At 51.1% G+C, this 24,677-nt stretch overlaps 13 protein-coding genes across 13 annotated transcripts; 9 read left to right on the forward strand and 4 right to left on the reverse strand.

The window, feature by feature from the left end:
• Positions 1–2,123: 2,123 nt before the first annotated feature.
• B0H65DRAFT_553419 (uncharacterized protein) lies at positions 2,124–2,381 on the forward strand (the record flags this gene model as incomplete). Its single annotated transcript, XM_062829958.1, has 2 exons — positions 2,124–2,152; positions 2,222–2,381. The coding sequence occupies 2 exons, from the start codon at positions 2,124–2,126 to the stop codon at positions 2,379–2,381; spliced, it is 189 nt and encodes a 62-aa protein (XP_062676633.1).
• Positions 2,382–2,779: 398 nt separating this feature from the next.
• On the forward strand, positions 2,780–3,016 carry B0H65DRAFT_512714 (uncharacterized protein; the record flags this gene model as incomplete). Its single annotated transcript, XM_062828596.1, has 1 exon — positions 2,780–3,016. The coding sequence occupies one exon, from the start codon at positions 2,780–2,782 to the stop codon at positions 3,014–3,016; it is 237 nt and encodes a 78-aa protein (XP_062676634.1).
• Positions 3,017–3,822: 806 nt separating this feature from the next.
• B0H65DRAFT_436986 (uncharacterized protein) lies at positions 3,823–4,071 on the reverse strand (the record flags this gene model as incomplete). Its single annotated transcript, XM_062825276.1, has 1 exon — positions 3,823–4,071. One exon carries the CDS (start codon positions 4,069–4,071, stop codon positions 3,823–3,825), a length of 249 nt encoding a protein of 82 aa, XP_062676635.1.
• Positions 4,072–4,911: 840 nt separating this feature from the next.
• B0H65DRAFT_436767 (uncharacterized protein) lies at positions 4,912–5,172 on the forward strand (the record flags this gene model as incomplete). Its single annotated transcript, XM_062825257.1, has 1 exon — positions 4,912–5,172. One exon carries the CDS (start codon positions 4,912–4,914, stop codon positions 5,170–5,172), a length of 261 nt encoding a protein of 86 aa, XP_062676636.1.
• Positions 5,173–7,179: 2,007 nt separating this feature from the next.
• B0H65DRAFT_512716 (uncharacterized protein) lies at positions 7,180–7,457 on the forward strand (the record flags this gene model as incomplete). The annotated part of the gene is given in 2 exon segments (XM_062828597.1): positions 7,180–7,313; positions 7,328–7,457. 2 exon segments carry the CDS (start codon positions 7,180–7,182, stop codon positions 7,455–7,457), a joined length of 264 nt encoding a protein of 87 aa, XP_062676637.1.
• A 535-nt stretch (positions 7,458–7,992) lies between these two features.
• On the reverse strand, positions 7,993–9,401 carry B0H65DRAFT_74015 (glycosyl hydrolase family 61-domain-containing protein). Its single transcript, XM_062831349.1, has 3 exons — positions 9,063–9,401; positions 8,209–8,898; positions 7,993–8,146 (listed from the first exon to the last, which is right to left on the reverse strand). The coding sequence occupies exons 1-3, from the start codon at positions 9,309–9,311 to the stop codon at positions 8,093–8,095; spliced, it is 993 nt and encodes a 330-aa protein (XP_062676638.1). The 5' UTR covers positions 9,312–9,401; the 3' UTR covers positions 7,993–8,092.
• Positions 9,402–10,625: 1,224 nt separating this feature from the next.
• B0H65DRAFT_480878 (mannose-6-phosphate receptor binding domain-containing protein) lies at positions 10,626–12,328 on the reverse strand. Its single transcript, XM_062827606.1, has 2 exons — positions 10,928–12,328; positions 10,626–10,857 (listed from the first exon to the last, which is right to left on the reverse strand). The coding sequence occupies exon 1, from the start codon at positions 11,979–11,981 to the stop codon at positions 10,962–10,964; it is 1,020 nt and encodes a 339-aa protein (XP_062676639.1). The 5' UTR covers positions 11,982–12,328; the 3' UTR covers positions 10,626–10,857; positions 10,928–10,961.
• Positions 12,329–12,822: 494 nt separating this feature from the next.
• Positions 12,823–14,705, forward strand: B0H65DRAFT_480880 (c-14 sterol reductase ERG-3). Its single transcript, XM_062827607.1, has 2 exons — positions 12,823–13,046; positions 13,137–14,705. The coding sequence occupies exons 1-2, from the start codon at positions 12,970–12,972 to the stop codon at positions 14,530–14,532; spliced, it is 1,473 nt and encodes a 490-aa protein (XP_062676640.1). The 5' UTR covers positions 12,823–12,969; the 3' UTR covers positions 14,533–14,705.
• Positions 14,706–14,764: 59 nt separating this feature from the next.
• B0H65DRAFT_561616 (uncharacterized protein) lies at positions 14,765–16,497 on the forward strand (the record flags this gene model as incomplete). Its single annotated transcript, XM_062830178.1, has 3 exons — positions 14,765–14,941; positions 15,371–16,346; positions 16,377–16,497. The coding sequence occupies exons 1-3, from the start codon at positions 14,902–14,904 to the stop codon at positions 16,495–16,497; spliced, it is 1,137 nt and encodes a 378-aa protein (XP_062676641.1). The 5' UTR covers positions 14,765–14,901.
• A 108-nt stretch (positions 16,498–16,605) lies between these two features.
• Positions 16,606–20,247, reverse strand: B0H65DRAFT_74039 (uncharacterized protein). Its single transcript, XM_062831350.1, has one exon. It carries the CDS (start codon positions 20,116–20,118, stop codon positions 16,714–16,716), a length of 3,405 nt encoding a protein of 1,134 aa, XP_062676642.1. The 5' UTR covers positions 20,119–20,247; the 3' UTR covers positions 16,606–16,713.
• Positions 20,248–20,641: 394 nt separating this feature from the next.
• B0H65DRAFT_387340 (uncharacterized protein) lies at positions 20,642–20,875 on the forward strand (the record flags this gene model as incomplete). The annotated part of the gene is made up of 1 exon (XM_062823717.1): positions 20,642–20,875. A coding segment is annotated over one exon (234 nt), but the record flags the coding sequence as incomplete, so codon positions are not given.
• A 764-nt stretch (positions 20,876–21,639) lies between these two features.
• On the forward strand, positions 21,640–22,353 carry B0H65DRAFT_74048 (uncharacterized protein). The gene has a single exon (XM_062831351.1). It carries the CDS (start codon positions 21,821–21,823, stop codon positions 22,319–22,321), a length of 501 nt encoding a protein of 166 aa, XP_062676644.1. The 5' UTR covers positions 21,640–21,820; the 3' UTR covers positions 22,322–22,353.
• A 439-nt stretch (positions 22,354–22,792) lies between these two features.
• On the forward strand, positions 22,793–24,054 carry B0H65DRAFT_480886 (uncharacterized protein). Its single transcript, XM_062827608.1, has one exon. It carries the CDS (start codon positions 23,062–23,064, stop codon positions 23,776–23,778), a length of 717 nt encoding a protein of 238 aa, XP_062676645.1. The 5' UTR covers positions 22,793–23,061; the 3' UTR covers positions 23,779–24,054.
• Positions 24,055–24,677: the final 623 nt, after the last annotated feature.

A 24,677-nucleotide genomic window follows, 5' to 3' on the forward strand; every position in this document is an offset into this window, starting at 1 on the left:
AATTAATTAATATATATTAATTAATTGGTACTAATCTTAATATATACACATAATTCGCTATAGATAGCTACTAACCTTCCTGATTGTTATCGCGACTACGACGTAAATCAATTATAATTAATTTAATACATACCCTCTAAAATTTATTACGTAAATATTCGGTTTATGAAAACGTTAATATTATAAAATTCTTTTAATACTATTAAGGAAGTTAGGAGATTTATACTAAAATAAACTTCCACCTCCCTACTCTTAACGGCTTAAACGGTAATTTAGCCTATTTTATATATATAAAATAGAAGTACGGCTATAAAATAATAAAATCGTTTTAATCGAAAAAGAAATATACTACCCCTTCTAATATTTATACTAATTTTAAATAAACGCTTCCCTATATCTACCCCTATTACTCTCCTATATTAACCCTTTATTTAAAATGCAATCGATAAATATTTTATAGTTTTACTTATAATTATAAAAATTCCGAAAGGCCGCCCTTACAATATAAGCGGCCTCTTTAATTATAAAACTATTATTATACGACTTCTATAGAATATCCTTTAAAAAGGTTAGCCTTTTTAAAATACTTCTTAAAATAAATTATAAGTAGGTTAACCTCCTTAATATAACCGGGTTATTAGAACTAATATATATATAATTCAATCTAATTAAATTTAGTTTAATTAAACCCAACCTAATTAAACTTAATTTAGCTTACGTATCAACCCGCCTAGCTCTTAGGGCAAATTTACGAATATTATCCCTATTCTAATATTAATATATCGCAATTATTCTTAATAAGAATTCGCTAAGCCCAATTTTAAAGTTTTAAATACCGAAAATACTATTATAAATACTATTATAATACCTACGAATAGGAAGTAGACGAAATAAGGGGGGGAGGAAGAGGATAAGGAAGAAGAGGTATTTATTAATTAAAATAATAATATATAGAGTATTATTTTCGTTAGTATTAGCTTAATTCCCTAAAACCCGCTTACTTTAGTTTAATTAAGGTAAGTAATTAAATTAGAAGATTTAAATTTAGAATTTTCTAATTTACTTTCGTTTCCTACCCCTCTTTCCCTTCTATTCTCTTCCTCCTAATTCTTTATTATTTAAATTATCGAATTAAAGATATGACCCGTTAATAATATATAACAATTCCAACGCAATAACCTCCCCAATATCGTATTATACTATATAATAAATAATAAATTAGGAAACGATAATTTGTTCCATAATAATATATAAAAGGATTATTTTAAGAAGGTTATTATAGAAGAGGAATAATTCGCCTAATTATAATTAAAAAAGGAGTTTAGGGAGTAAGCGGTTAAATAGGTAGAAAAGGAAGAATATAATATTTTTAATAACGAATACCCCCTATATAACGTAGATTTCGAGGAAGAGGAGCGCTTTATTAAGTAGCGGCGTACCCGCTATAGCCCTTATAAATACCCAATTATTAAAAAAGAATTTAGCCTACTTCTACCGTATTTATATCGAAGGAGGAAGCTCTACCTATAACTTACTAATATTATTTATATTATTAATACTAGTATCGAATAATTAAATACATAGGAGAAACGTAAGAGGAGGAGAATAAGAGAGAGTTTATAGGATGAGGATAGTTACTTCGGGAGGGGATATAAGAACTACTAGAATAATAGGAATTCTTAAATTATATAATAATATTTGCCGGGTAATAATAAGAACCTTATCGTATTAAACGGTTTAAAGTAGATATTACTAAGTAAATAAATAAGAGAGGGGGATTCTAGGCATTAAGATTACAGACCGTAACTACTGTGACGGCGATATCGAGTTTGGGGGGTTTAGAATACTACGAAAAGTATTACGAATATCTGGCTAGGCGAGAACGATGTTTCAAACATTGAAAAGACCCTAGATTACTATATAAAACGATAGTATTTATATGATAGCTGTTATATGGGTCTTAGATGTCACGGCGCTAGCGGACCACTACACCCCTAGGCTATGTTCCAAAAGGATACAAGTAACCGAAGCTGGCAATTCGGTTGCTCAAGTGATCTTATATAGTTGCGACGGATGACCAGGCCGTCACATTAGAGTGTGCTGAGGTTTTCTCTTGGGGTACGATGAAGGAGGATTATGTGGGAACCAATAAGTGAGTAAGCCCGGTGAAGTGGGAGGTTAAGGAGCAAGCGAAGTGAATGCTGACTTTATAACCAAATAGGGATGGAGAGAAAGTGACGCTCAAGGCGCATGGTGGACCGATCGATATCGAGGGGATTGCAGTTGCGGTTGTGAACGACAGGCTGCAGTTACAGAAGGTGGAGGTGTTCTTTGATCCTATGATGATGTTCAGGCAGATGGAGAAGAAGGTTAATGCTTGAGGTTCTGACAATCCAGTTCCAGTGAATTGAGTGTCAACGCCAGTGGCGGTGTTGTTCATCTCTGATTGAGAAGTGAATGCGATTATACGTGTCTCCGGCCTTCCATCGTCTTCCTCGGTCACTTCACCATCCTCTTCTCATCCCCGCTGTTATTCACCGTTAAGTGCCCTTCACAGAGACATTATCTTCCTGGTGAAAACCTTCAAGGTTTCATTATTTGGCAGTGGCATCACTACAACATAAAAACGCAGTCCATTGATGAATTTTTGCTCCTTGTTACATCAAACGTCCAACAATCGACCCCATCCCTACTAGGTATCCGGTCAAAAGAAACTGCAAAACCACCCAACTACAAGCAAGACCAAGAGGTCACCATATCCCCGTCACAAAGAGTCAAGATGTGCTACACTTTTCTCGAATACAAGTACTGCGCACAAGGCGCCCGCTGTCGCGGCGGCTATGGCTGGGTCAATCGCCAGGGTCAATCCTACGCCAAATCCTACGCACAGTTCTTGCGCACTCGTCGTTGCTACAACGCTGAGCGCGGCCATGACTGCCGCCAAAGAAGGTCTTTGGGACCTGGCTCCGAAATCAAGACCAGCGAGGAGACTTGCCTTGCTTGCCGACTCTGGTAAAGCTCAACGACGCCGGCACTACTGACCGGCCTAGGCCACAACTCCTCACCCCCAAAGAACACAGAAAGGAAAATTGAGCACTACAAGCGGTAACCCAATCCGACAGGAAAGGACCGGACACTTGGTTGACGTAAGGGATCGAAATTGGCTGTTGGAATCTTCCAACCTACGGAAGGAGTCAGGGAACGGAAGGAAAGGTGAGGGTCATACTCACAGATGGGTGTGGAGGGTAGTCAATGATATAGTACCCCTGCAAACCGTCTGTTTACCTGCCAGAGAGCCCAAGTTCTGAGACTGTATCGTGAATATGTCCATGTAAACATCCACTGGAGCAAGTAATATGAAGTAGGTAACACTTGGTGAGTTGGTGGGCCGAGTTTGTTTTTAATGAGTTGATAACTTGGCAACGGTTCGTGCCCCTGCAATGAACTGGACTAAGATACTCATCGGAGACTTCAATGCATGTTAACTGGCGAGACACTCCCACTTTCACTAGAACTCACGGCAAATTACAACGTTTTAATAGAATCACTCGGGGTCTTGGACAAAATGGAAGGCAGGGGCCTGGCAAGATGCTGTTTATTTCCCTATTTAAGTCGGTACCTTATTTTCGACGTTCGCTTGTAGTCCCTTCACACTTTGTTTCCTTCCCCTTGGCTTTCAATTTCCCTTTCCTCACGGTCTTTGCTTCCCTTTGTCATCATATCCCATTACTTCCCTTCGTTTGTGAGTCATGTTCCCGTTTTCCCTCTCAACCCAGACCCAAGTGTTCGGGTTCTGTCGACTTTCGAGTACCTCTACGGAGCTCAACGACGCGAGCTTCTTCCCCTATTGTAGTCCTTGCAGTCATCGCACCTGTCCTCGCTTTGCTTCGTGTCGGAGCCCATGTAGTCTAACCTAGTGCAACCACGGCCGTGGTTGTCGCAAGGTTTGCGATACTGCTCGATCCTGTATTCTTTGACATAGGTCCGGCCGCTGCGGTTGACCCAACCGTAGCCGGCGACGCAGTTGGCGCCTTCGCTGCAGTAGAGATACTTGTAGTAGTAGAAGCACATCTTGTCTTTGGTGTTGTTGTCTTGGACTTGTATGGGATTTGATCTTTGTCTTGGTGGTCTTGACTTGCGTTCTTGGTTGTTCTCGCTGCTTTGGTTTTGGATGCCCGCTGGGGAACAAGTTTGAGCTCGAGTTGGAAGGATTCGGGCAATATTTGTACCTCCCGTAGGCTTCATTCTCCCAAATACTGGAAACCGAGTGCTGGTGAAGTGGGATATCCTTTTGTGGGGGTGATCAACGCCTCGAAATCCAGTGAACAGTCCTGCTCTTCAGAGTAACAACATTCACTGCCGTGAAAGAACTCCTTCATAGGCGCCTTCACCCGATCTTCTGGCAAGGTTCTGCCGCCAAGGTCACAACCTGGGCTCCCATACAAGAGAATGATGCTCTGCAACATCACCGTTCGGTGGTGAATGGAATCGAAAGGCGGCCGTTTACCAAGCACCCGGGCTCAGGTTCCCTATCACGGGAGACTATTCACTTGCAATGACCTTCACTTTCTCCACACCGTAGACCCTTCACGTAGATCTCTATTCAATCTCAAGAACAGCCACTGAACAATTCACCGGGCTGGATAGAAAAGAAAGTAGGTATTTAACAACTCCAACTTTTGCCCTGATCGAATCTTTTCCTCCAACCCAAACCATCCAACGCAAACCAGAAGTCCCAAACCAGAAGTCCCAAACCAGAAGTCCCAAACCAGAAGTCCCAAACCAGAAGTCCCAAACCAGAAGCCCCAAAACACCACATCCAAGCACACAGGTAAGGACCAAGACACTGTCAAAGCCCCAAACACAGAGCATACAGGTCACTAACAACGCAACCAACCAGAAACAGCCAAGATGTGTCAAGTCTGGTACAAATTCCACTTCTGCTCCCAAGGAGGAAGATGTGTCTCCAATAACGGCTGGGTCAACCGTGCCGGCGAGATGTACGTGAGACCATACGCTCGCGAGGTCATGGTCAGGCGTGAATGCCCAGACTTCAGGTACCGCGGTTGCTCCGGCCAGCAGTACGTCGGTGGAGACACCAATGAGAGCGACAACATGTGCCCTCAGTGCGAGAGCGCTTCCAGGAGCCACGGAAGAAGAAGAAGACGCTAGACGAGCAGTGGAGGACCATGGCTGAGAAAAGTGCTCCGGACAGAAACTAGGAAGGAGGATGGAAAAAGGAAGACCAGTGGGAAGACAGGAATGGAAACATAAAGGGGAAAACCGTTGGAAGAACATTGAGAGAAGAAAACCAGGGAAGAAGCAACCTCGTAGCATTTGGGGCATGCTCGTAATAGTTGAGAAGCGCAAATTAACATCTTCCGCTCTCCTCCGAAGCTCATAAAATACCTAGCAGTGCCACTCATGACCAAATCAAGCCCGTTGAAGCCTCAAACCATAGAGGCACAATACCTGGGTATTTTCTCGTTGACATCTCCTTCACATATGCAGACCTTAGTCTTCTTGCTGCTCTCCATGTTATCACCCATCAATGGTTGCCCTCCGTTGCTGATATCATTATATTTCCATCATTGATGACCACTGGGTTTGTGATTTCTACCTGCGCCATAGTATGGAGCTAGAACTTGGGTTTTAGAGCCTCGTACATCTCGTCGTAACATTATTCTGGGCGTCAGATCGCACTGGCATCCGATTCAACTCTGCCTTCCTGCCCCTGGGGATCTGGTGCAGCGCCAGAGATAACTCAACTCGCCAAGCCAACTTTGGCAACTAACTCAATTCAACTCAACTAACTCGAACCCCTGAGTTGAGTTAACCAACTAATTCGAGACCCTCGAGTTAGTTGGCCGAGTTGGCCGCCTTCGGCAGAATTTTTTTCGATGGTAAAATCGCCCGGGGAGGGGATTCCCAAGGGGGTGCCCGGGTGGGGGTTAGGGTTATAGGTAGCTCAAATATCTTGGCAACTTTAGCAACTAACTCGACTCAACTCAACTCAACTCAACTCGGGATTTTGAGTTGACCCACTCAACTGACTCGAACCCTCGAGTTGAGTTGAGTTGAGTTATCTCTGGCGCTGATCTGGTGGTTTCGAGACGGATTCATAGTGAATCATATTCGAGCTAAACCAGGTGAAAGTGAACAATAATCGGCGTTCGCCTAGTAAGCTAGCGGTGATCTACAGTGGGTAGCATTTAAAAACGCACAACTTGGAAATTTCCCCGCAAACAACACCAAAAAGTCACCTTCGTCACTCCTCGATTTAACCACCTTACCATATCCTAAACCAAATGCATTTCTTCGAGGTTAGAGTCTTTAATACCTTTTAATATCAAAGAAATTCTTAAGTAATTTTGGTAATCAGTGATGGTAAAAGAGTAGTGTTTATGCGAGGGTGAGGTTGGCAAATCGGTTATAGCGGGCTTATAGGGGCTTACAGTGGATAGGAAATCTAGCTCTCCCTGAAGTACCTAGTTTATTACCTTCCCCTTCGGGCATTTTTGGATGAAAGAATAAACGGAAAAGTACGTTTTACTAGTAGAGTAAAATACTCCAGACGGTGAAGTTCACACATTACTAGAAGATGAGTGGTGTTATTATTTCGAGACTTAAAAAGTACGAGTTTTGCGGGGAAATGACCAGTTGTGCGTTTTTTAATAGCACCCACTGTACGATCAAACACCTCAGCTTCCGTCCGTTAGAGTCCGAACATCATTGAAACTGCCTCCGTAGTCTGTAGGGGAGCTGGGTCATCCCCACGCTGTGACGCGGTTGAGAAGCCATTGAAGCGCTGTAGAAGGACCGGGATGAACGCCATTAATCCCATAGAGGTATATACTTTACCTGCGTGGTTGACGTAGGATGAACTTCACCCTATACACCCTCCATTAGTCCAATGCAGCGAGGACCCTTCACCCATCCCATGGGATGCTTCATCACCACAACCACAGAACGGACGATCTCACAGTCCAAAAGGAAAAATTGACGTCCCAAAACTACCTATTTAAAGCCCTCAATTCTCGCCAGAACAACCCGAATTTTGCTTCCTCACCCCAAACCAGAAGACAAGAACACAAGGAAGCAAAACCAAGACTTCAAAGCCAAAGGTCCCAAACTACCGAACCAGCAACCAGGCCCCCAAGCAGCAAGCACAGAGCCAATATGTGCCGCGTCGGTTACACATACAAGTACTGCCTCAACGGCGACCGATGCCATTCCAACCGCGGCTGGCGCAGCCGCAACGGCGAACTTTATCCCGTCGGCAGGTATTTTGAGCGCGCAGAGCGCGTCTTCAGGTGCGGACCTCCAGCCGCCCTCGCTGTAACCGCTCTGATTGGCGTCACGACACCTACCTCGACGGGAGGACCAGCGACGAGTACTATTCGTCGTGTCTGGCGGCAGGAGAGACGAGTGGAGATAGGTGGTACTACCACAGGTAGAAGAAGCTCCTGGGAAGGGGAGGGAAGATGGGAAAGGAAAAGAAGGGAAGGAAGACCAGAAGGGAAGGGGGGAAGGAAGACCGGAAGGGAACAACATCAAGAAGGAACAAGAAGGATGAATGGAAAAACAAGGGGAAACAGAAGAGGAATCTGAAGATGGGAAACAAAGAGCAAAGCCTTAGAGAGTGTGCTTGCTGGGAACCAGAGAGGGGATGACCTAGGGCACATAGGCGAGGTCAAATCCAGGTCAAGTCAACCCACAGATGTCAGTTGTGATCGCATCTTTCCTATAACTGTGCCACTTGACGTGAAAAGACTGTCAGGACTAGACACATTTTGACATAACCAGCAGATTGAAATTGGGGTGTACGCGGTCCCAAGCCAGCAACGCAATTGAATACAACCGTTCAAAGCACGTTGATATTGCAACTTCATTGGGAAGTCTCAGCGACTCTCATTCAGGATATGTACCGCCTCAGCCCCGGCCATCAAGAGACCAAGACCAAGACCCAGATAACTTATGTACAGCGAATTCTTTTGTTGCAAGGCGGGTGAACTTCGACGTTCCATTTCTCGCCTTTTGATACCATCTTCCAGGACATCCCAATCGTGTCCGTAACCCCTTGCGGAGGTGTTTAGACACACTGGTAGTAGTAAGGAGGAGAGACAGCGCTGCAGGTAGAGCCGGACTAGATATCACCACGTTAGCAAGTCAACCATTATCCCACTCGTCAAATTTTCGGGCACTTACAGCGCAAGTCGTGCACCCAGTATAACCAGTTCCACCACACTGCTGGTACTTGGCAGCGCTGCATCCGCCGCTTCCACCACCGCTTCCACCGCCAGCAGCCGCCGAAGTGCTCGCAACAGGAACGGCAGAAGCAGTTCCAGTCGGGCCGGAGCCAACCTTGCAAGTAGACTCGCAGCCAACGCAGCCACTTCCCGCCTTCTTGGTGCTTCCGCCCGAGTACACAGCCGGTCCGGGGGCAACGTAGGTGCTCATGGCACTGTGGATGTTGACAAGAATACCAGCGTCGGAGCTCTTGTAGGCGCCAGGGAAGCTAACGGTCGCCGGGCTAGCGGAACCACCGCCGGAAACAGAGATCTGGTAGCAAGTCATGTACAACTGCGCGCCTCCCGCACTGCCAGCCGTATGAAGGGCAATGACCTCCGCACGGAGGAGATAGTCGCCCGCGGGGATGTCCGAGGGGATCTTAACCTGCATCTTGCCGCAGCACGAGTTGAGGTCCTTGACGCCCCAGAAGTCGTCGTCACCGGAGGCGCCGGAGGGGTTCTTGGCCCAGGTGTCCTCGAAGATCTTGAACCAGCCGGAGGAACCGTCGGCGGAGGCGGCGTCGGAGACCTTGGACATGTACACGAGGACGGGACCGTAGTGGGCGCCGCCGATGGCTTCAGAGGCGCAAGAGCGGTCGTTGGGTTGCTGGTCATGTGTTAGTGTGGGCAAGGGTGGGAAGAGGAAAGGGAGGGAGAGGAGGAAAGAAACAGGTAGGGAGGAAGACGACATCCTTTGAGGACCAGCTCCGCATGGAAGGTCATCAGGGGCGAAAGACGGTGGTTGATGAGAGAAGGAAAAGGGGAGCAAACCTGATGCATCTCAACAGTCACTGTGCTTCCCGCCTTGACAGGGCACTTCTTCGCAACAGGTGAAGTACCAGCGTTACACCTCATAGCTGTGCTAGTCACATCGGTGACGGGAGAGTTGGAAGGAGGAACACGAGCGCATTGCGAGCCATAATCGGCGCCGTCGACCCAGAGGGCTTGGAAGGTGGCGTGGGCGGCGGCTTGTTGAGAGAGCAGGCCGGCGATGAGGCCGGTGAGGAGAGTGGACCGCATGTTGGGCTGGTGTGTGGTTGAGACGTAGGGGATGTCTTGAGCGACCTGGAAGGAGAGAAAGAGGATGTCCTATGCGTGTGGTTGAGATTTATATCTTGTCTGTGATTGTTGGGACTTGACCAAGGACTCGATCGGCGATACGACACTATCAGTCCACCAAACCGGGTTCCAACCCCGGAGCATGAGCCCAAGTCCCGTCCGCATCGAGCACTCGTCCTGTCATTTCCATGATCTTGCTTCGGGCATCCATCCTCATCCTCTTCGGAGCGGCAAGCAGGGGGTCCTCGTGACGTCCGAAGCCTGCTGTAGGTGCCGTAACCCCACACAAATGGAACGCAAAGAGGCTCGACCGGGAACGCGGTGCGGCGATGTTTCAGTCTTTGCTGACGAATTTTCGGGAAGATGATTGCTGGATTGGTGGGCTTGGATGAACGTGACTGGACTTAAATGGAGCGGTTAATCTACTTGGCATCGCGAATTCGGCAAGACGGAGTGACAGTGCCGTGGGGGAATGTCTGGGGATGGTAAGCCACGGTCCCGGAAACCGGGAAACGGCGGATGGTGTGCCGTTGACAATTTGGGAGTAGTCGGTGGGCGGCTGCCAAGAATTGAAGGGTGACGTTTAACCGCGAGTTTTTGGTACTGATACGGCCACCGTAGAGGTGGAATGTGGTAATTCAAGACGTGGAAACTTAAGATCTTGAACCTGGTTGTCAAGATTCATCAAATGCTCGAAGATGTTGAAGAATGATCTGTACAATGTCTGGTTGGCATTTGATGCTAAATGGAGAGTTGTCGTCGTGGTAGAGCGTTTGATTCCGGGGTAAGCTTCAATACGACCTCGCCCCCCTGACTATCACTTCTGTCCCGAACATCCTGTCAACGGAACCTGAAACAGAAACAGTATTCCACTTCCCAGAAACACCACCACAGCTTTCTAGCGGGATTGCAGGCTTGCGATCCGAGATCTTCAATGCGCCTAGCAGCATGGGTGTGTCGATAGCTGGATGTGCCGAGATGCGTACATAGCGCTGTGGTGAAGGGAAGAAAGCCAGCACTAAGATCGTGATTCCGGTTCAAGCAACCGGATTGCAGGGCATGAGACCTTGCAATGAGGGGTGTTCATGACAAAGCAGCAAAATCTCTGTCCCATAATATCTGCAGCGGACGGGATACTGGGATGGGAAAAGATATACAAAAGTCTATAACCAAGAACTATCCGCTGTGCCTCGAAAACCGAGGGCTTTTTGGGTTTCCCAACACCACCGGACGCCGGCCTAATGATGTCGTGGATAAATGTACAACAGACAGGTCAAAAAAGGACCTGCCTCGGAAAGAAGAAAGGCACCCTAAGCATACCTATTCCATCTCTACAACAAAGACCACTTCTAGATTAATCATCCCACTCCTCATCCAGCTGATCAATCAACCGGTTCTCGTCGTCGTTGTTCCCGTATCGGCCACGAGAGGACGAGTTCAACGATCGGTACCCCCGACGCATAGGCAGGAAGCGAGCGCAGGACGAAGTGAGGATGATGAAGGTGTCCTGTGCAACCAACAGTTAGCATCGTCGACCCGTACAAGGTATCAACCAAAGCCGGCTTCTGCTCCCTCACCAGTTCACGCCTTGGCACTTGATCCTTCTCCATACTAAACCATGCCCATCGCTTTCCGATCCCTCACCCGCCCAGAAGAACCGAACCAAGAGGAAATAGCACTCCATACCTTGAGAAAGCTCCAGATACCGGCCCAAAGAGTGTAATTGGGCAACTGCCTCCACCCTCTCTGCTTTACCACGGTGCGTTGGTAGAAAATACCACCAATAACGTACACCGCCAGGGCAATGAAGAAGATGATGGCAAACACTCCTCCTGGTCCGACAGAGCCCGGTTTATGTGGCTCAGCTCCAGCACAAGCGTGTTGCGAGCGGACCTCGAAAAAGTATGAGCATTCGTCTGGGTCGGTGCCGACGAAGGAGACAGCGGTGGGGTTGTCGGGGGAGCGGTCGCAGAGGAAGGAGATGGTTGCGGACTTGCGGCGGATTTTCTCTTTGGATGTGTTGCTGTTTTTCTTGTCGGAGTCGGAATCGGTCTGGTCGTCGTCACGGTCTTCGTCTTCGCCGTCGGAATATTTGCTGTACGCGGCGCCTTGGTGAACACCGCTGCTTCGTTTCCGTTTGTCGTCCTTGTCTTCACACGGCGACCCTCCTGTATACTGCAACACCAGCTTCCTTCCTCTCGGCGTCAATGCTCCCGACTCCTGGCCTAGGCTGTATACCTTTCCACCCTTCTCATACCACGCGCCGACCTTGCTCCATCCCTCGCTCGTCAGTCCCACCACATCCTCCACGCCTTTCACGACTGGGGCGCATATGTTCAGCGTGATGTTGTATCCGTAATCGTATCCTCGGGCAAGATAGTCTTTTGTGTGCGTGCCCCGGGCAAGCTTGACGTCCTTTTCGGGGATGACGGCGATGTCGGGGCGGAGATCGTAGAAGGCGCCGTTGGTGGAGGTGGCAACGCAGGGTGTTACGGTGGAGGTTGTGGTGGTAGTTGTTGATGGGGAGGGCGATGGGGAGGAGGAATCGTCATCGGAGGCGTGGGCAGCACCGGTCAGGGCGCAGAGGGCGACTAGGCTCGATAGGAGCTGGTTGGGACTTGGAGGATGCATTTTGGTGAATTGGGATTGGGATCGGGATTGGTGATGGAACGAGATCGGAGGTATAGAAATGGGCAAGGCGCTCGGTGGCGCTCGCTCGTATGGTTGTGGTTGTGACTTGTGACAGCGGCGTCAGGAGGGGTTATTGCATGCAGTGGGCTTGGATCGACCAAGGATTGGATCTGACGCCGAGTGCTGATCGAGTCGCGGGGTCGGAAGATGTGCGGTAGGGAAACTGTTGATAGTATCGCAAAGTGTAGATCAATTCGTGGTAAGAAATGGCAATGATGGACTTGCGTCGTTTGTCGTGGTGGAATTGTTGGTTTGATGGCTTCGTCACTGGAACTTGGAAATCTGCACTGACCTCACTTGACACGATTTCGTTAAACCGCATTCGAGGAAAGGCTGCCCTGTCTTTGAGTGGCCAGCAAGGCCCACACCCACGCTTGATTGGTCCATCTTGGACCGGGAAGATCAGGGGTACATCCACAATTCTGGATTTACCTCGCCAAGGTACATTGCTGCTCGAACAGGTAGGAGAATTTGACATGAAGAGCAGTCAAGATAGATAGTACCTGCTCAACCTATGGAATCGTATCATTTCTCCTTTCTCGGATACTCAGCAGCCCGATCAGAGCCTCCAGTTGCGAAGGAGACTGGATACGAGAATACGCCATTTCAAGACAAAGTACCGATCCGAAGACATCGGGTGAACAGGTACTTCGAGCACAGACCAACCAACGCCAAGAAGCCAACGCTGGAGAGCCCACCCGGAAAGCAGGGACCCGTCTGGCACGATTGGCTCCACTGGCCGGCAATTGAAGCAGTCAATTGGCCCAAGCTCCTTTCCTTCGTCTGAACCAGACCCTTTCTGGACATTATTTTGTTTGGCTGCCAGTTGTCCCACGACAGCATCCACAGCTGAACACTTAAGTAGGGAGCTTTCTCCTCTCCCGGCTTTCGTGTTGTTGTCGTCTACAGCAACACAGCCATCATAACCATGGCCGGGAAACAGAAGCAAGCTGTCGCAAAGAAGGAGGTTGCGCCGCGCCAGCAGCACTACGAATTTGGCGGCCCGTAAGTTACCAAAACAAACCCCCTGAACCCCTATCATGACTTGGCGACAACATGGTCCAGGACGCGCTCAGCTAACAAGCTTGACAACAGCATCGGCGCCTTCGTCATAACATTTGGCCTCCCCATTCTCGTCCACGTCTTCAACCTTTTCTGCAACGACATCTCCGGCTGCCCTGCGCCCTCGCTCCTCCACCCCAAGTCCCTCGACCTTGCCCAGCTCAAGCGCGAAATTGGCTGGCCTGAAAATGGCGTCTTCGGGCTCTTCTCGTGGTCCGCCACGCTCTGGACTCTGGGTTACTACACCCTCTCGCTCGTTCAATACCGCATCCTCCCCGGCCACCACGTCGAGGGAACCGAGCTGAGCACCGGCGGTCGGCTCAAGTACAAGCTGAACGCTTTCAACTCGGCCATGTGCACCTTGGCCATCCTGGCTGCCGGCACCATTGCTCAGGGCGCCGAGTTCCCTGTTTGGACTTTCATCTCCGACAACTTTGCGCAGATCATCAGCGCCAACATCCTCGTCGCTTCCGCGCTCGCCATCTTCGTCTACGTCCGCAGCTTTGACGTCAAGCCCGGCAACAAGGACATGCGCGAGTTGGCAGCAGGCGGTGCCACCGGCTCCCTCATCTACGATTTCTATATTGGTCGCGAGCTCAATCCACGCATCACTCTGCCCCTCATCGGCGAAGTGGACATCAAGGAATTCATGGAAATGCGCCCCGGTCTCTTGGGGTGGATCATTCTCAACTGCGCCTTCATCGCCAAGCAATACCGTTTGTACGGCTATGTTACCGATTCGATCCTCTTCATCACCGCCATCCAGGCTGTCTACGTTTTGGACGGCATTTACATGGAACCAGCGGTCTTGACTACCATGGATATCACTACTGACGGCTTCGGGTTCATGTTGAGCTTCGGAGATGTCGTTTGGCTGCCGTTCATGTACTCGACTCAGACACGCTACCTTGCCGTCCATCCTCAGCAGCTTGGCGCTTTCGGCTTGATTGCTGTTGGTGCCGTCCTGGCTGCTGGTTATAGCATCTTCCGCCTGTCCAACTCGCAGAAGAACAACTTCCGCAGGAATCCTGAGGATTCCAGCGTTAAGCACCTTACCTACCTCCAGACCAAGACTGGATCGAGACTCATTACCTCGGGATGGTGGGGCATCGCTCGTCACATCAACTATGCCGGTGACTGGCTTCAGAGCTGGCCTTACTCTCTCCCGACCGGCATTGCTGGCTACCAGATCTTGAGCGCTGGCAGCGGGGCTCCTGGTGCGATTACCATGCTTGACGGGCGCGAGGTTGTCCAAGGCGAGGCGAGGGGCTGGGGTATGGTTTTCACTTACTTCTACATCCTCTACTTTGCCATTCTCTTGATCCACCGCGATCTCAGAGATGACGAGAAGTGCTCCAAAAAGTATGGCGAGGATTGGGAAAAGTACAAGAAGCTTGTCAAGTGGAGAATTGTCCCTGGCATCTACTAGGCGGATGGAGGATGTGGTTGTGTGGTTGTGGTTTTGGGTACCCGGAGGAGGTTGCTCTGTTATTTGCAGCTGGTGCGAGGAACTGTGCTGCGTATGATGTTAATAGTGTAATAAGTCAACGGCTAAAATGAAGTGGGATGTAATGTTACTCATGGATTCAAGCCGCCCGTCACGTCGCTATGTTTGACCTTGATGACATGGCGGGAACGGAAGTGACGTGTTACTCACTCCTGTCCTCTGCAGCTGCCCCTGATGTTTGCCGGTCCGTACAGGGCAGTGAACAGCTGAGCCAGTTTTTCCAGTGAGGCTGGTCTTCTCGTGTTTACGCTTGTCAGTTGTCAATCCGTTTCGGGCTTACGGGCGTGTCCAATGAGCGGCGCACAAGTCGTTGATCATGGAGGCTTGGAGGGTGTGATAATCCATAACATCGCTGTCCTTCCCCAGTTTTCCCTCTGTCCATCACTTCATGCGCAACTCCTACAAAGACCCAAACACTTCTTTTCCTACATTTTCTTCTAAAGACATCCGTCGAAGAGCGTAGCCATCAAGGCGAAACAGACTGAGCAAACAAACACCTTGACGTGGTCGTTGACATTCCAACCCAATCCGTCGCTGGCCAGGGGCAACACACAAGCAAAAGGTGACATCATCGTCCGACCTGCACGGCGTCCAAGCTCCTCCCTGCATCCACTCTGAGGACCCTGACGACCCTGGAAAGAAACATCCGTCAGAACAACACAACAAACATCATCAACTCCAAATTGTTTCGAAACACCAAATCCCCTAGCATCGAATCGCATCTAATTGCTCACCACGGCGACCTCTCTCCTACTACGAGAATCCGCATCCGCATCGTCATCGTCATCCGACAACTGCTCTACACCATCCAGATTGTCCACCACAACATCGACGCCACCACCAACACCACCAACATCTCCTCTAAATCTCCCATACCACATCCCAAGCTTCTCACCGACCACCGACCTGAGCAGAATCATATCCTACGACAAACCCACATCTCAACACACACACTTTGCCCAACCAACCCTCCAGTCTCTTTACACCACCACCGCAACAAATCATCGAGTCGCAATGGGCCGCTGGAAAGATCTCGACACAGACGCCGAGCGTCTGCCCGAGAACATGACCCGCATAGGCTACGACGCCGACACCCAGGTCTACACCTACCGCGACAACACCGACGGGACCATATGGGAGGGCGCACCCGGCGCCACCTACGGCAAGCTCTTCCCTGTCAAGCCCCCGACACCATTACCCAGCGTCGAGGTTCCAGAGATCGACGGTACGGAACCTGGCTACGTTCTCGAAGAAGGGCCGGATCACGATCCTTTCGGTGACCATAACGCGGTACGAGAGGGTGATGAGAAGCCCAAGAGAGGATACAGCACGAGGAAGAGGGTGGACTCGGTGATGGATCGAATTGCTAATGTCAGGGAGAAGCCGGATAGGAGGCCCAGTCGGAGGGAGAGCCGGAGGGAAAGGGGAGATGCCGGATACGGCGACGAGAAGGGCTTGGAGAGGAAAATTACCAAGAAAGAGCGTGACGGTCACCGCTACTCGGAGAAAGAAACCGTCTCCCGCTCCAGCACAACCCGCACAACCCGCACCGGCTCCGTCCCCAGTTGGGACCCCCGGCCATCACCACCACAACAAGAGGGGAGCTCAAAGCTGAAGCGAGCTGGAACCCTCTCCCGCCTCTCCCGCTTCCTAACAGGCAAGCGCAAAGAAGACGATCCAGATTACGACGTGACCCCGGGCACTGGAAGCGGAAGTAGTGGTTGGAATGCGAACGGGTCTAGGGTATATCGTTCGGCGACGGTTAGTGCGCGACCGCGGACTCAACCGCAGACGGATTGGAATCGGACTCCCCAGCCGGGCACAAGGAGGAGGCAGAGAGCCACGACTTTCGATGACATTCTGGCGGGGATTCCAGGACAGCATTGAGTATCGGCATGGAACATGACAGCACTGATGGGGTATGGGTGTCTTTGGGGTTGACTTATGTAGGTTAAACGATTCTTTTTTGATATCATTGTTCTCCGGCGGCCAGCCCGGGGAGGCGTCCTCGCTTCGTTCGATACCTAGCCTTCTACTATCATCTACCTTGGAGCAATACATTACTAGTTACTTTTCAATTATCACGTCCGTGAATCCAACGCCTTAACACCTGGGAATCCAATACCCGCCTGTTCCATAATACCGATCCCTCGCCTTCCCATCATCCTTTCTAATTCCCACTATATGCACCGGTATCCGATCAATCTGCTTCGCCACCTTTTTCTTGGCCTCGAATATCTTCTCTTTTACTTCTTGTCCCTTTTCCACCACCTTGGTCTTCTTAAATCCTCCTATTAGCCCCCTTTCCCCGTCTACGTTTGCTTCAGCTGTTTCCATTTTTGCTAGGGTGGATTGTGCGGCCCAATTCGGCCGCTTGAGACTGGCTAGGGCGAGGACGACATCTTGGTGGGCGGTGTCGAGGCGGTACTGCGGGCTAGTCTCGCGATAGTCCAACACTGGATGCAGAAAGCCCATGACAAGTACCTCAACCTTGCTTCCGAAGAAGGTCACGCCTGCGCCGAAGTCCGTTATGAAGTATACCGTGGTCTGTTGTTCCACGATGACAGCTGTTTTCTTCGCGTACGGCACCGGGCCGGAGGAAATGATGGCCTTGTACCAGACCTCCGTTGGGCCTTCGGGACCCATCGGCCCTCCCTTACCGGGAACGATGCGAGCGTAGCCGGAGTAGACGCCCTTGAAGTGGTGCTTGATTTCCTCCGGGAGGTCTTTGAGGTTAGCCGTTGGGAAGCCCATTTCCGCTTTGCTTCTTCCCGTTCCCGGGATGACGTTGCCGCCGAAGCGAATCGGCAAGGGAGCTAACGGTCCTTCATCGGGCCCAACCACGCCCGACACCCCAACCCCAACGCCGTTCCCACCCCCTTCCAAACCTCTCGCCGCGGCCACACCAGCACCGACACCACCAGCAACACACATAGCACCAAACAGCTCCCTCAGCCGCTCTTGCTCCTCCTCCTCTGCCTCCTCTCTCGCCGCCTTGACTTCCTCCGTCGCCATAATCCCCAGCTCCTCAACGATAGGATGCGCGCGAATAGGGTCGATGCGGTTAGTAATCTGGTCCTTGATCGGAGCAATCTTGGAAGAGATGACCTGGGAGGCGATAACGGAAGTGAGCGAGATGCCCATTTCCAAGGGCATGGTAGAGAGGGAAGCGCCGCGGATGGACGAAGGGTCGGTGGATGTGGATGCCAACCTAAAGATCGGGCTGGAGCACAACACCTTCATCTTCTTTCTCTGCTCTTCCAGGACAGACTGAGGATCTTTCGTTTCGGTCTTCTCCTTCCCACCCTTTGCCTCTCTCTTCTTCTTTTTTTCCTCCTCTTTCTCCGCATCCCCGTTGAGGCAAAGATGAACCCGAAAATACCCATCCTCACATCCCTCCGGCACCCTCACCACGGCCGTCAGTCTCGCCACATGCCCCTTCTTCTCTCCAAACTCCTTCCTCAGCTTCTTCTCCGTCCGCTTGATATCCCGCTTCCACCCCCTCTCCTCCGTCGCTCCGCCTAGCCCTAGCAATCCTTGTCCTCCCTTCTTACTCGCGCTTCCACTTTCGAGCTCTTCAGCCAACACCTTACTAGCGGGCGTCACGCACACCCAATCTTCCCTCCCCCCCAGCCAATTCTTGATCTTCATCCCACTGTCCCCCGAAAATCCTCTCTGCTGAATCCACAACGACCATCCATGTCCAGCCGTGTCGGAACTGACTCCAGCGACACCAGCAGCAGGCGGCAAAGAAGGTAACGCAGGAAGCGGGTACTTGGGACTCGAAAAGATGGAGATAGTAACGGTCGTTTTGGGGCCACGGTGCCAGATCACCGAGGGCGAGTGCCGCAGGATGGTGTAGTGCTTGGTGGACTCGAAGGGGTGGGAGATGAGGCCTGAGGCGAGGTAGGCCGTTTCGGAGAGGGCGGTGGACCAGAAGCCTTTGCTTTCTTGGGGTTCCTTTTTGGGGGATTGTTGGAGCTGTGGTAGTGATTGCGAGTGGTGGAGTTGGGGGTGCGGGGGTTGTTGTGGTTTGGCTAGGGCGAAAGTTGCCGCGTGGTGGGGTTGCGGACGCTCGGGAGAACGTTGTGGTGGAGGAGGAGGAGGGGGAAATGGCTGGGCGAGTTGGGGGTGAGGATGCTGCCCGGGGAGACCCAAAGGCTGCGGAGGAGGAGGAGGGAAAGGGATTGCTGCAGTCGTCGTCACAGCGCGGGGTGGAGGACCCGCTGGAGGTCCGGGAAGGCCCGGGCTGTTATAAGTGGGTCCCGCTCCGCCTTCTCCGTTCCAGGTGGGTCCTTGTTCCGATCCGAAAGTTCCGGGACCTCCGGACGGTCCGGGACTGGGCACAGCACTTCCGTTTCGATTCGGGCTGCCAGCGGTCGTGTTGTAAGAAGGCGGGTACGGCGAGTGAGGCGTCAAGGGAGTGTGCGGTTGTTGCCCGTGGTACTGTCCCCCAGGCCCAGGAGGAGGTCCAAATCTTCCACCATGTCCGGTAGTCGATGCCCGTGGAGGGAGTGCAGGAACCGGGATGCTTGGGCTTCGGGGCGCCGCGGAAGGAGGCCCGGATGCATACGCTAACGGAGAAGGGGTCGGATATGGAGAGAGATGGCTCGGGGATGGGAGGGGAGGACCAGGTCGGAGGGCGGGCATGCTGGTTTGCACTTTGAGATTGTTGTGGTTGCGGGAGTGCTGCTGTGTTTGATGGTCGTGATAGTTCCCATGAGGTTGTCTTTCGGAGGGGATATCCAGCATCGTAGGCCGGTGGTGTCCTCCATTGCCATAAGCATACCCATGTCCTTGATGCTGCTGCTGGTAATGCTGGTAATGTCCGTAGCCATGATGTGCATCTTGAGTAGTTTGAGGTCGGCCGTGAAAAGGCGAAGATAACCCCCTCCCTCCTCCCGGTTGCAGAACACCCGCATGTTCATGCCTCGGCGTCTCACTACCTCTAGCCCCGCTACTCGCCGGCCTTCCCAATGCTTGCTCTCCCAATTCAAGCAACGGAGGGTGTTTTTCCGCCGAGGGCCGATACGCCTGGAATGTTTGTTGGGCCCCCTGTTCATTGGGTGTACCAGGTCTTTGTTGTCTTTCTGGAGCTTTTGGTGGAAGAAGAGGCGGCTTTTCATCGTCAGCCACTACCTCCCGTGTCGAACTAACTGTGGTTTGCTCTTTGTGGAATGAGATAGGCCGGGGAACAGCAGAGAGTTGACGAAGGTGGGATCCTGGACCAGCTGTGAGACTTTGAGCGGGACCATCGTCAAAGTCGTCTAGATAATCGTCTATAAGGTCAATGAGTTCGAATGCTGGCCCTGGACTTTGGCCTTGTCCTTGTGTTGGTCCGGAATAAGGAGGTGGGGGGTCCAGGTATGGATGTTGTTGTGGTGTAAATGGTGCATATGCTTGTGGCCGTTGGTGAGTTGCATGTGGTGTTGTGGGCGTTGCGTCAGGTACCGGTTTCCGTCTCATTGACAGCGGGGGGGCGTTGTGATCATGGCTGTGCGTTTGCATTGCAGATTAGTGGTATTATTGGTGGTGGTAGATGTCGCTCGCTTGTGTGGGTTTGAAAATGATATGTGGCTGACTTCCAAAAAGAGTGACTGAAGTGAGTGATAGCAATACTGGAGACGAAAGACAACTGTGCACGAGTGTAGTTCAATAAATGATCAGGTTAGGTTTCTAGAAGTTCCATGACTTTGAGACAGCGGGAAGTTCGCTGGGGAACGGAAAAGGGTCAAATTGTTATACCTGATACGGACTAGCGCGGTGGATATTTGGAGAGATGGGGTAATCCCGACTCGTCCATGCGCCTACAAGGAAGTGAAGCTGGACTCACGCCGAGCTTTGTTGTGGAAGGTTTCCCGGGTAACCACGAGGGGCGCCATGCGGTACAACAAGCTATAAAATGTAGAGGTCTGAGGTGCCAGCTACTTGACCGCAATCTTTCCTTTCTTCTCCGGTCTCTCTCGTACCTCGCAATTCGCATCGCCGGTGGAAAGCTGTCTGCAACAGCGCTTGACTTCATTACCCCGCAATGGCAAACACCGCGGATCTGTCGCCCATATGGCGCTCCTTGCCGTACGATCTGGTACAGGAAATCATTAACCACTTTACTGACGATGTCATTGCCTCCTGCGACTACGGGGACGACCATGCCGATGGGCAAATGCTTGACCCCGGGTTTCCTGGCCGGGTGTATCGATACTGGCAAACCTTCCGCCAAGACAGGCTCTTCAAATCCCAGAGGCGGCGCCTCGAACGGCACTTTCGAGACCGCTGGCTCACAAATATGACCCTTTATTTGGAATTGGATCATCCGAACTTTACCACCCAGGCATTGTCTTGCTACTGTCGATATTTTCCCTTCTCTGATATTATCGTCAAAGACACCAATGACATTCTTCAAGGTACCTTTACAGAGGAGCAGGGCGAGCACCGCGACTCAGATTCCGAAACAGTTACCTTTTATCTACATGGGCCTGTTATGGCAGAGGAATATATAGAACCCACAGTCTACCTGTACGAAGTCGATGAATCGGTGGACGACCCTCCACTTCCCACCCTTGTTTCTCGAGCTTGGGAAGAAATATTCGACAATCATGGAGAAGGAGATAAAGCGGTTTGGTTCGGTGTAGGCCTTTGTATGCCCGGTGATCGATTTCAGCTTTGGCGAACTTCAGACATCTTTTGCTCCTGGATTGTGGGCCTCGAAGCGGCTGGGTTAGAAGTTTTTGAAGAGGGACGCCGGATCCAATTCAGGTGGAAACGTTTGATGACTGACTTTTTGATGCACTCTGCAAGCATCAAGACCATCATGGAGGACGAAACCTGGGCTCCCCGCGGCTTATAGGACTATCATGGATTTGATGATGACTGATATGACATTGTCTAGGGAAGGCATGGGTTTTGGTTTGAAGAACGTCTGGTGTAGCAGTGAAAGACTTCACCATGTGGAGACAAGTTGCTGTAAGTCGAATGTTGCCTAGAAGCTTGACCAGGGGCTAACTCGCATGGTGCTTGACTGCTTGTTGCCTACCTTTCGCTAGAGCGGAACTAAACCACAATACTCTAGTACAGGCAATTCAAGTTGTGGCGCTAATCGCATGGACGCGCATTCCTCTTTATATCTTCCTTCCTCAAGTTCTCTCGGCCCTTCTTCCACTTGATAACTTTTCTACACCTTCGGTCAACCTAGCCAGGTCCAGCTGCCACAATGACGACCACCCCGGAGGAACTCTCCCCTCTTTGGAGAAAACTCCCCATCGAGCTCGTCCAAGGAGTTCTCGCCTACTTCATCGACGACCTCCTCTCCTCCACCTCAAGCGGCATTCCCATCCTCGCCGGCCCGGTAAAGTCCGACGAAGAAGGAAAGAGTCGGGCCGCGGACCTAGACCGCTACGCCAATGGCCTGGTTCGCCTTTGGCGAAAGTGGCGTCACGACAGCCTGTTCAAGCATCAGAGAAAACGGATTGAGCGGCACTTCCGTGACGTCTGGTTGAACGCCATGACATTTTACCTTCACGTGGAGGAGGAAGACGTGAATCAGACGCATTTCTGTCGGTATCTGCCTGTTGTGTGGTGTCTCTTTGTATGGGAGGGACCGGCCGACACGGCGGAATATATCTATCCTACAATGCCGCCCGATGTCTCACAAAGCGCTGGCCACGACCACGACGGTGGGCCGGACTCGGACTCTGAATGGGCAACCTTTTAACCTTCACGGACCAGTATACCGGGTAGACGGCCCTCGCCTCAACGAGCGATGTGCCTGGATGCTGTTACCGAAGATAATGGGCGAGGATGAGGAGCCAGAGCTGCCCGGCGCAGCGGCTGAGGCTTGGGAACGGATCACCGAAAGTTACGAGCTTCACAGACTTGAGATCGGTGTTCGTCCGGATTCCACCGACGAATTTGACTACACCCCCGACCACGACGTGTTTGTTTTGCGTATGGAGGAAGTCGAGGTGCCTGGGTTGCAAGTGTTGGATGATGGGCATCGCATTCGGTTCAAGTGGAAAGAGTTGGTGGATGTGTACCTCGAGACGTTTGCGGCACAAATGGAGGAGGATCAAGTTGATGGTTGGCGTAGTTGGTGGGTGCATCGAGCGCCGTGATTGCGCTCGTATGCCTGGTAAATACATCAATCTTGGGAAAAGAAACTGGCTGTGCCTTTCACTGCGTATTGACTACCTGTAGGTACTTGTAAGGTATCGAGACCCGAGCCTGATGATGTCTTGGACCCTAACCCTACCCTGTGGCGCTCCAGCGGCGCCCAGCGCCAGGCCTGAAAGGGCTTCGTGCACTTCCAGTTTTACGAACTCTTCAGTTCAGTTCGCATACACAACAATGTCGACCGCAACGCAACTGTCACCATAACTCTGGAGGAAGCTTCCATCCGAACTCATCCAGGAAGTCCTGAACCATTTCGTCGACGACCTCCTCGGCGATCATGACATGGACTGGATCTCCGAGGACGAGATCGACAATGGCGAACTACCCCAGCTGTTGGACCCATGGATGAAGTACCGCCACATCCCGGTTTTCAGCGGCCAGAAGCGTCGCATTGAGCGCCACTACCGCGACCACTTGCTCAGCAGGATCACGATTTACCTGTACCTGGACCCAAACATGTACAGTACCTCGCGGAGGATGTTGTACTGTCGGTATCTCTCCTGCCCCGAGGGAAAGGATCTTGCAACCACGCTGCCGGAAGTGAAAGTCAAGGAGGGCGGGGATGGTGATGCGGACGCAGAGGAGAAGGTCACGTTCTTTCTACGGGGTCCGGTGCGGTCAGCTCGCGCAAACTCGTACGGAGAGACGTCGAAGCGAGAATTTGGCAATGTACCGGAGATTCTACCTCGTGTTGAGAACTCGTGGGGGAAGGTGTTGAAGGGGAAGACTGAACGACTCGGCCTAGCGTTTCGCAACAAGGAGCAGACTCTTGAGTCGGGACCCGAGGATGATTTGTGGACAAGCGAAAGCGAAGTCGTCCTGAAGGGTCTGGAGGTGTTGGACGATGGTCGGCGGGTGCAGTTCAACTGGAAAAAGCTGATGAGCAAGTTCTTGTCGAAGTTCGGATCGTATAACGGGTACAATTACGTTCCGGAACCGGGAATGGAAGTGAGCGAGGATGGGGATGATTGGGATGATGATCGCGATGGGCTGGATTGAGGGAATTGACAGGAACTATTAGGGAGGGGACTTCCAGGATGGTGAGGATGAAAGAGAGTCACCAGGGGAGGAAAACGGGCATAGGGAGGCTGTGAGGGTGCGTATGGAAGCCATTGCGTAGGAATATGGGACGGTTGCAACGAATGTACAAGGGGGAGTGGTGGCTTGCATGCCAGGCGGCAGCCTTTCTCGTGAGAACACGTCATCATGACGGCTAAGTACCTAGAGGTATTTATCGCACGAGGTATCTGCTCCGTTCCCTTCATTGATGTTATTTTCTCTTCTGCTCTTTTTTCTCTTCTGCTCTTTTTCTCTTCTGCTCTTTTTCTCTTCTGCTCTTTTTTTCCCTTCTGCTCTCCAACCTTCTTGGTCGTTTTTGTCCATCTCTCAAATCCTTTTCTTCCTCGCAATTGCGAACGACATGGAACCTTCACCTCAGTCCACTCAGCCCCTTGCATCTCCGCACACGAGCTTGTCGGACGGACTGGAACTTTCGTCAATCTGGCAACTCCTCCCCATCGAACTCGTCCAACAAATCCTCGACCACTTCATCAAAGACCTCCTTACCTCCTGCCGAGCTTCCGACATCTAATCTACATATACCACTACAGTTGCTGCTATCCTCGAGGATGCTTGGTTCAACTTCCGACGGGATGACCTCTTCAGATCCCAGAAGCTCCTTATTGAGCGTCATTTTCATGATCACTGGCTCAACAACGTGCAAATTCAGATATACCCCGAGGCCCAAGGAGGACTCGAGCGCCTCTTCGTTGGTACTTTACAAGCACGCCCACAGATTTTCTGACAAGCACGCCCACAGATTTTCCGACATCTTAGGGTTCTTACCGGATCCTCATCTCACGCCTAACGACAACGGTGATCCTGAGTCTGAAAAGGTC

This window comes from Neurospora tetraspora (assembly GCF_033439725.1).
Source record: "Neurospora tetraspora strain CBS 560.94 chromosome Unknown B0H65scaffold_10, whole genome shotgun sequence".
NCBI lineage: Eukaryota > Fungi > Ascomycota > Sordariomycetes > Sordariales > Sordariaceae > Neurospora > Neurospora tetraspora.

Bases quoted from the DNA above. Each gene is read 5' to 3' on its own strand.
- B0H65DRAFT_74015 (XM_062831349.1), bottom strand. From the start codon at position 9,311: ATGCGGTCCACTCTCCTCACCGGCCTCATCGCCGGCCTGCTCTCTCAA. The intron at 8,899-9,062 runs GTTTGCTCCCCT...ACACATGACCAG, and splicing joins TGACTGTTGAGATGCATCAG to CAACCCAACGACCGCTCTTG. The intron at 8,147-8,208 runs GTAAGTGCCCGA...GGTGATATCTAG, and splicing joins CTGGGTGCACGACTTGCGCT to TCCGGCTCTACCTGCAGCGC.
- B0H65DRAFT_480878 (XM_062827606.1), bottom strand. From the start codon at position 11,981: ATGCATCCTCCAAGTCCCAACCAGCTCCTATCGAGCCTAGTCGCCCTC.
- B0H65DRAFT_480880 (XM_062827607.1), top strand. From the start codon at position 12,970: ATGGCCGGGAAACAGAAGCAAGCTGTCGCAAAGAAGGAGGTTGCGCCG. The intron at 13,047-13,136 runs GTAAGTTACCAA...GCTTGACAACAG, and splicing joins CACTACGAATTTGGCGGCCC to CATCGGCGCCTTCGTCATAA.
- B0H65DRAFT_74039 (XM_062831350.1), bottom strand. From the start codon at position 20,118: ATGCAAACGCACAGCCATGATCACAACGCCCCCCCGCTGTCAATGAGA.
- B0H65DRAFT_74048 (XM_062831351.1), top strand. From the start codon at position 21,821: ATGACGACCACCCCGGAGGAACTCTCCCCTCTTTGGAGAAAACTCCCC.
- B0H65DRAFT_480886 (XM_062827608.1), top strand. From the start codon at position 23,062: ATGGACTGGATCTCCGAGGACGAGATCGACAATGGCGAACTACCCCAG.